At 33.7% G+C, this 8,361-nt stretch overlaps 1 protein-coding gene across 5 annotated transcripts; it reads left to right on the top strand.

Moving 5' to 3' along the window:
* Positions 1–2,426: 2,426 nt before the first annotated feature.
* LOC17892893 (BTB/POZ domain-containing protein NPY2) lies at positions 2,427–7,286 on the top strand. Of its 5 annotated transcripts, none has more exons than XM_023787007.1 (6): positions 2,427–2,518; positions 3,737–3,836; positions 4,436–4,522; positions 4,800–4,869; positions 5,210–6,388; positions 6,537–7,286. In XM_023787007.1, exons 3-6 carry the CDS (start codon positions 4,461–4,463, stop codon positions 7,119–7,121), a joined length of 1,896 nt encoding a protein of 631 aa, XP_023642775.1. In that variant the 5' UTR covers positions 2,427–2,518; positions 3,737–3,836; positions 4,436–4,460; the 3' UTR covers positions 7,122–7,286. The 5 variants fall into 5 exon arrangements, with proteins under 5 accessions (XP_023642775.1, XP_023642776.1, XP_023642777.1 ...); XM_023787008.1 differs by having other exon boundaries at positions 2,428–2,518; positions 3,726–3,836; XM_023787009.1 differs by having other exon boundaries at positions 2,432–2,542; positions 3,726–3,836.
* Positions 7,287–8,361: the final 1,075 nt, after the last annotated feature.

Below are 8,361 nucleotides of genomic sequence, written 5' to 3' on the forward strand. Positions count from 1 at the left end.
CATAAAACCATCACGTTGTTGTGTTTAGACGTATTTATTAATTTGAGAAAATCAAACAAGAGTTGATAACTGCAACCAGGGGCGGACCCACAGCCATGGTGGTGGGGGCAGCTGCCACCAAGAAAAAAAAAAAAAATTTATAAAAATTATTAAAAAATTATAAATTATTAAATATTATTAGAAAATCTGTCCCAAAAAAAAAAAAAACTAATTTTCATTCTTTTTCTTGGAAAGCCCATTAATTCATGTAAAAAAAAAAAATTTAATATATAAATTGAAAACTTACTAATCTAGACCTAATTTTTTGTTATTTTCTTTTTCTTTAGTCATTTGGTTTCTTTGTGTGACAACAAATCAACAACTATCAATTTGTGAGTTTATTTTCCTGCTTTTTTACAATCGTTTCTATTATATAAGCATTATTTTTTAGTCAGTTAATTTTATTTAATCAGTTCAAGCTTATAACTATGTTTCCTGGAAAACATTATATAGGTTTTACATGACTATATTAGTTTTTGCAGTGACAATTGTTTATATGTTTATTATATGGTTAAGGTTTTCTGGAAGTTTGTTACATAATTCAAAAATATAAAATTAATAAATTTTAAAATATAAGTATATAAATTCAAAATTTTCTAAATTTTTAATAAAGAACATGTTTTTTTTTTTAAATTATTTGAAGCTGTCACAAATGAAAATGTGGTAAAAAGGTTTCAATTGTTAAATGAGCGTCGAGTGGTTTTGTAAGATGTTTTAAAGTTTTTACATGAAAATTTTATGTTCTTTTATAATTTAGTATTTGATAGTTTTTTTACTATATTTTTGCCCACATTGAAAAAAATTTCTAGATCCGCCCCTGACTGCAACTACATATTGCGTATAGATGATAAAACGATCATCCCCTAAATTTAGATCTTATCTATTATTCACCGTCATTTCAAATGTTTCTCTGAAAAATAGTTTTATAAATAATTTTTTAGAATTCAATTATAATAACAGAAAAATAAAAATAAAAATTACAAATTTCATAAATAATAACCAATACTAGTATACTACTATTACAAGAAAACTGAAAATCAGAACCAAGTAATATAACATTTGCCAATCTAACATTAATCAATATAATAAATAAATCATAAAATCCTCTAATTTTTACAAAAACACCATTCACTTTAATAAAAAAAAATCCGTGGGAAGCACGTGACTTTCTTATTGAACCGGACTAGCTTTTGGAAGATGTTTGACTAACTTAACTAGAGAAGAAGACGTGAAAGTTCTCTAACTTCATCTAAGGGAAAAAAGCCGAAAAATACGCCATCTATTTTTAATTTGGACGTTTAATATCCCGTCTTTTTTGATTGGAATAACAATACTTCGTTTATTTAACGTTGTCTTAAAAAATATTCGTTTATATACTCGTTAGTAAATTCCTACCTTACAGTTAACAGCCGTTTACTCGGGTGACGGAATCATTTAACGGTGTTAGATTTTAATTCCACGTGTTTAAATGATATATAATACTTGGTTACTAACATGTACGAAAGAATTGTTGTGGCCTGGTGGTAAGATGTAAATTAATGTGCTTGCTGGTTTCGGGTTCGATAAACATCCAATTTTTTTTTTTTTTTACTCTTTTTTTTTTCTTCTTCTTCTTCTTCTTCTTCTTCTTCTTCTTCTCGGCTGTCACCACTGAGAAGTCCATCAAAACTTCTCTCTCTCGTTGTATACCAGAAACAATATTTATAGTAACTTTGTGGTGCCAAGCTTCATGGGGATTCGTTTAATTTGTCTAGTTCGAAATAAGCCACAGATCTCGATTCCTATCTTTCGAGAAGGTTGATTTAAAATTTTTTTTGTCGTAGATCTAGATCCAGATCCAGATCCAGAACGCCTTGGCTCTACAGAAAACTTCTGTCAAGTTTCAAAAAAATCGGTATGTGATCTGTTACAGAACAACAATGGAGAAGAAGAAGAAGAACGAAAAAAAAAAAAAAAAAAAGTTTTGGGCTTTTGGCAGAGAATCGAACTCTGAGCCCGTGAGTACAAAAGGAAGCTTTTGGGTTTGGTTCACCACCAGACCACAACAATTCATTCGTAACTTTTGTTGACCACATCATATATATCATTTTAAAACGTGGAATTAAAATCTAGCCATGTTAAATAATTCCGTCACCCGAGTAAACGGCTGTTAACTGTAAGGTAGGAATTTACTAACGAGTATATAAACGAATATTTTTTAAGACAACGTTAAATAAACGAAGTATTGTTATTCCAATCAAAAAAGACGGGGTATTAAACGTCCAAATTAAAAATAGATGGCGTATTTTTCGGCTTTTTTCCCCTTCATCTAATGAAATAATTAAAAAAAAAAAAAGGAAAAAAAGAGAGAAGAACTTCAAAAGAAGAAAAGAGAAAGAGACTCTTGTGTCAGTTTTGGCGTGCCTAAAAATTATGATTTTCACCAAATACTTACGAAATCAAATTTAGAAGAAGATGAAGGAAAACAAAATGTACCTTGGTGTGTAATGTTCGAACCTTCAAGGTTTTTAAATCTGTTTCTGTTCCATCTTAATCTGTTATGTCAAAGAATCATAAATTTTTTGTTTTAAACTATGTTAAAGTTTTGATTTTTTTTGTGAATTATAAAAGTGTTGATAGCTTTGAGAAATGAGTTTCTCTTGGTTTTTACACGGAGAGCTATCTTAGGGAACTGTCTTTTGTTTCATGAAGTTGCTTCAAAGCACATTTTGGTTTTGTAACCTGATTTGTCTGGTTTAGTGGGTTTTAAGGTTCTTAAACCCCCAAAGCATTCAACTTTGTTTCTGTAATGAAATTTTTATAGTAAATTTTCTAAATTTAGCTAATAGGTCAACTTAAAATTCAGTTTTTTCTTGAATTAAGTGGCTTTTGTTGGTTTTCTAAGGTTCTAAAACCCCAAAGCTATCAACTTTGTTTGCTATGATGAATAATTCTTGTAAATTTCTCAGATTTAGCAGATGGGTCAGCTTCAAACTGATTCGTAACACTTGATCTAGTGAGTTTTTGGGTTCTAAAACCCCAAAGCTATCAACTTTGAAACTTCTGATGAATTTTTTTCTTGTAAAGTTCTCAGATTTAGCAGATGGGTCATCTTAAATTTGATCATAGCACTTGAAATTTGAAACTTTTATTTTGGCTTGATTTAGTGGGTTTTGTTAATCAGGGACTTAAGGCTCAAAACCTTTCTCTACCTTGCTCAAAGCATTCAACTTTGAACTTTGTAATGATACTTTTCTTGTAAATTTCTCAGATTTAGCTAATGGGTCAACTTTAAAATTGATCATAACACTTTATTAGTGAGTTTTTGGGTTCTAAAACCCCAAAGCTATCAACTTTGAAACTTCTGATGATTTTTTTCTTGTAGATTTAACTGATGGGTCAACTTGAAATGTGAGTTTTGTTTTGCTTGATTTAGTGGGTTTTGTGAATCAGGGACTTAGGGTTCAAAACTCTTCTCTACTTTGCTCAAAGCATTCAACTTTGAACTTTGTAATGATAAATTTCTCAGATTTAGCTAATGGGTCAACTTTAAAATTGATCATAGCACCTGTTAAGTTGCAGTCTTGCTTAGTTATTCTTTAATTGCCTAAGATAATAAAGGATAAAAAATATAAAAGATGCTTCTTGTCTACCGTTGTGGTGGTTTACTTCTACTGATACCGAGATGCTGTTTTTCATTTTTAAAGTTTTTTTGCAGGTTCCCAAACTTCTACGGTTTGATTAAACTAATAGCAGAAACATGTGCTTCAAAGTTGGAACTTGAAGACTTGAAGAAACACAACACAGTCACCACACAGGTTAATCCATTTTTTTAATCATCATCTTAAGCTGCATTACATTAATTATAGTTAATGAGTTGCACCAGAAGTGATTAAGGGTGTGGATCTTGATTCGATTTTGTGCATTAGAGACATTTTGCTACGGTATTGTCCCCTTTGGTTGCTGTGTTTGGCCGTGCTTCGCGGCGTTTTGCTAGTCTATAAGGAAGCAATCTGCTTCTCTGATTGGCTTTTCTATTGAAAAGAGAACCTTTTTATGATTTGATTATTATACAAGTTAACAATTTAATAAAGAGGAAGGAGAAGAAAAAGTTTTGAACCATGTTGCTAATCTAATTGGTTTTAGAGTCAGCTTCTCTGTATTTGAGGCTTTGTTTTCTTCCTTTTGGTCCTTCTCTGTGTTTGTGCTTTTAGATCTCCAAGGGAAGAAGTTAAGTTAGTTGCATAAAAGGATCAATTTGGTCCCCACTTCTCACACCCTCAGTTCTTGGAATATTCTCACTTGCTATTTAAGGGAATGGTTTTGGTTATGGTTAGACTAATTTGGAAGAAGTGGAGGTTGTGATCCTTGAGACTTTTCGGTGGTCTTGCAATTAATTGATCTTTTGCTCTTCAAGAGTTTTTTTTTTCCTAGGGGAGAAGATGAAGTTCATGAAAATTGGTTCGAAGCCAGATTCGTTCAAAACTGATGGTAACAATGTCAGGTAATAGCCAATCTTGATCAAGTTTAGTTTGTTATTGCAACTGCTGTAATGATCTATCCTTTTGTTTCTTCTCGTTGTTTGTTTGTTTGTTGCAGCTGTTAGTTTTATGTTTATTTCTTCTGAAGTTTCTCTCATCTTGTAAAAAGATTCTATGAAATTGAATCTTGATGCGAAAGGCTATGATCAAGCTTTCATGATGAATTCCTTTGTCCAATAAAAAACAGGAGTATACTAAAAGATGATAGCTGACTCTAGATGTTGATTTTATCTCACGCAGGTTTGTCGAAAATGAACTGGCTAGTGACATTAGTGTCGATGTTGATGGATCAAGATTTTGTTTGCATAAGGTATGTACCATTTTTCTCCAAATGACTTATGTCTTCACGTTCTTATGCGCATATGTTTACTTGGGATTTGATTAGTCATGGTACATCTTAAGGTGAAAATCTCTGTGTGCTAGTCCCTGAAAAAAAGACTTTCATCTGAATCTTATGAAAACGTATTGTTCAGACATCAAGCATCAGTTTTAGATTTCTAGCTTCACATAATCCATTAGTTTTGATGTATAAAATATGAATGATTGGTAAATCAAGAATATTCAAGTATTAGCATTTTATACAAAGAGATTATCAGAGCTGATCCTCGAAACTGGTTGCATATTTGATGATTCTGGTTTATCCTCTGCAGTTTCCTCTTCTTTCGAAGTGTGCATGCCTACAAAAGTTGCTCTCAAGCACGGACAAGAACAATAGCGATGAAGTTGATATCTCTGGTATTCCCGGCGGCCCAACTGCATTTGAGACATGTGCAAAATTCTGTTATGGTATGACAGTAACTCTAAGTGCCTACAACGTTGTGGCCACCAGATGTGCAGCTGAGTATCTAGGAATGCATGAGACAGTCGAGAAAGGTAACCTCATCTACAAGATTGATGTGTTCCTAAATTCAAGTCTCTTCCGTAGCTGGAAAGACTCCATCATTGTTCTTCAGACCACCAAACCGTTCTTACCACTCTCTGAGGATCTCAAATTGGTTAGCCTTTGCATTGATGCCATAGCCAATAAGGCCTGTGTCAATGTTTCCCATGTTGAGTGGTCATATACTTACAACAGAAAGAAACTACCTGAAGAAAACAGTGGGGCGGATCAAATCAAGGCTCGAGAGGTTCCACATGATTGGTGGGTGGAGGATTTGTGCGAACTAGAGATTGATTATTACAAAAGGGTTATAATGAATATCAAAACCAAATGCATACTTGGTGGAGAAGTGATTGGGGAAGCTTTGAAAGCTTATGCTTATAGAAGATTATTGGGTTTTAACAAGGGTGTGATGGAGCAAGGAGATTTGTTGAAGCATAAGACAATCATCGAGACACTTGTTTGGTTGCTTCCAGCTGAGAAAGACAGTGTCTCGTGCGGTTTCTTGCTTAAACTTCTGAAAGCAGTGACTATGGTTAACTCTGGGGAGATGGTTAAGGAACAGCTTGTAAGAAGAATAGGACAGCAACTGGAGGAAGCTTCTATGCCTGAACTCTTGATAAAATCGTATCAAGGAAGCGAAACATTGTACGATGTGGAGTTAGTGCAGAAGATAGTTATGGAGTTCATGAGAAGAGATCACAACAGTGAGATAGAGATTCAAGATGATGAAGATGGGTTTGAAGTTCAGGAAATAAGGAAATTACCCGGGATATTATCTGAAGCTTCAAAGCTGATGGTGGCAAAACTGATAGATAGCTACCTCACTGAAATTGCAAAAGATCCAAATCTTCCTGCATCTAAATTCATTGATCTTGCTGAGAATGTTACTACCATCTCCAGACCTGCACATGATGGACTCTACCGTGCTATTGACATGTTTCTGAAGGTACCAAGATCAGTTGAAAATTCTCTTTTTTGGCATACATTTTGAGAGACAATCCAATTTATCTCTTGGTTTAAGTTTGTGTTTTTTTCGTGTGTTTTCGTTGTTCGATGTGTGTCTTAGTTTTCCTGATATTGGGTTATACATACAGGAACATCCAGGAATCACAAAGGGGGAAAAGAAAAGGATGTGCAAACTGATGGATTGCCGAAAACTATCGGTAGAAGCATGTATGCATGCTGTGCAAAACGACAGGCTCCCGTTACGAGTGGTGGTCCAAGTACTCTTCTTTGAGCAAGTGAGAGCAGCTGCTTCATCTGGAAGCAGCACACCTGACTTGCCCAGAGGGATGGGAAGGGAACTACGCAGCTGCGGGACCTATGGTAGCTCAAGATCAGTACCAACAGTAATGGAAGACGAATGGGAAGCAGTTGCAACAGAAGAGGAGATGAGAGCATTAAAGAGCGAGATAGCAGCGCTGAAGCTGCAGGAGGAGAGTGGGAGGAAGAGCATGGACAAAGCAGGGGTCACAGCAATAAGCAAAATGAGAAGCTTGATAAAGTCCAAGAAGATATTTGGTAAGAAGCTGCAGTTGCAGAGCAAAGGAGGAGGAGAGAAGAACAATGGAGGAGGGTCGGATTCTTCGGAGAGTCTTGGATCTATGAACGCTGGGGAAGAAGCTGCAAAAACCGCAACGCCTTCGAGAAGCTTGACTAGGAGGGTTTCTGTTTCTTGATGAACAAGGATTTTTTTACAAACATGTTTTACTTTTAATGGGTTTTACTTAGGTTTATTTTCAACATCACTTCAGGTTATATGAAATCAACTGTAATTTCTTTGACTTTTGTTTGTCGGTTTGATACAGAGAACCTTTATTATAAGATATATTTAGAGTTATACATTTCACATGTATGTACATGAGTGAGGTAGCTAACTATCAGTTTTGCCACCATCAACTTAATCGATAAAAAACATTTAAATTATTCTGGCTAAATTATGAAACAAAATATTTAGATAACGTCATGGTGTTATAAAATCTGGATAGCTAATTTAGATATCAACTTTTAATTTATATAAAAAAACATTGCACCCCATGCTGTAGCACAAAATATCAGCTTCAGACGTAACAAACCGGCCGTCGGATAAGGGTAGGTCCACGGGTCGAGCGAAGACGTGGAGTCCACTGAAGATGTGACAGTTGAGGCGTTACAAAATTACAATAAAAATTTATAATAGATTGTCGTGTTGCAGCACGAGTTATATCTATTGACTAAACATAATTGTCTGTGCGGTAAATATTGTTGGGACGATTATTTTAAAATTTTCAAGTATATTTTTTTTTGATAGCATCTAAATGGTGTTATTTATTAAAAAAAATCTAATTGTATTGGAAATAATGGGTATGAGACGGGAGCGGATAATTCGAAAAAGTAAAATATTATCCAAACTATTTTCATAAAAAGCATGATGAAAAATAAAAGTAACGAGAGGAGATCATAAAATCAAGAAACTAAATTCAATTTCAATTTTCAAATATCAAATAACATGTATGATACATGAACATGAAATTTGAATTGTTATATTTAGTTTTAATTATTCAACTTTATTCCAAATATTGGAATATGAAATAACATGTAAGGGTAATTTGAAACATAAAAAATATCATTTAAACTATTCCTATAGAATATGGGACACAAATTTTGGGTAACGTGAATTTAAGAAGAACATATGCGGACATACTATTTACTAATGTGGATTACAGGAAATGTATTTTTTGCGGGTCAAAATATTTTAATCTGTATTGGGTTAAAAATATTTTTAGTGTGGAACATGCATAGCGGACGTGTTTGATCCAGTTGACAAATATATTTAGTCCATCCAGGATCAAATGTTTTTTTATTATTGTTTTTATTATGTTTGATAGCTCACGGTTCACACTCAATCTGGGTCTGCTATCGTGTTGATCCGACATTCAC

The sequence above is a fragment of the Capsella rubella genome, unplaced genomic scaffold, assembly GCF_000375325.1.
Source record: "Capsella rubella cultivar Monte Gargano unplaced genomic scaffold, Caprub1_0 scaffold_3, whole genome shotgun sequence".
In the NCBI taxonomy this organism is placed as follows: Eukaryota; Viridiplantae; Streptophyta; class Magnoliopsida; order Brassicales; family Brassicaceae; genus Capsella; species Capsella rubella.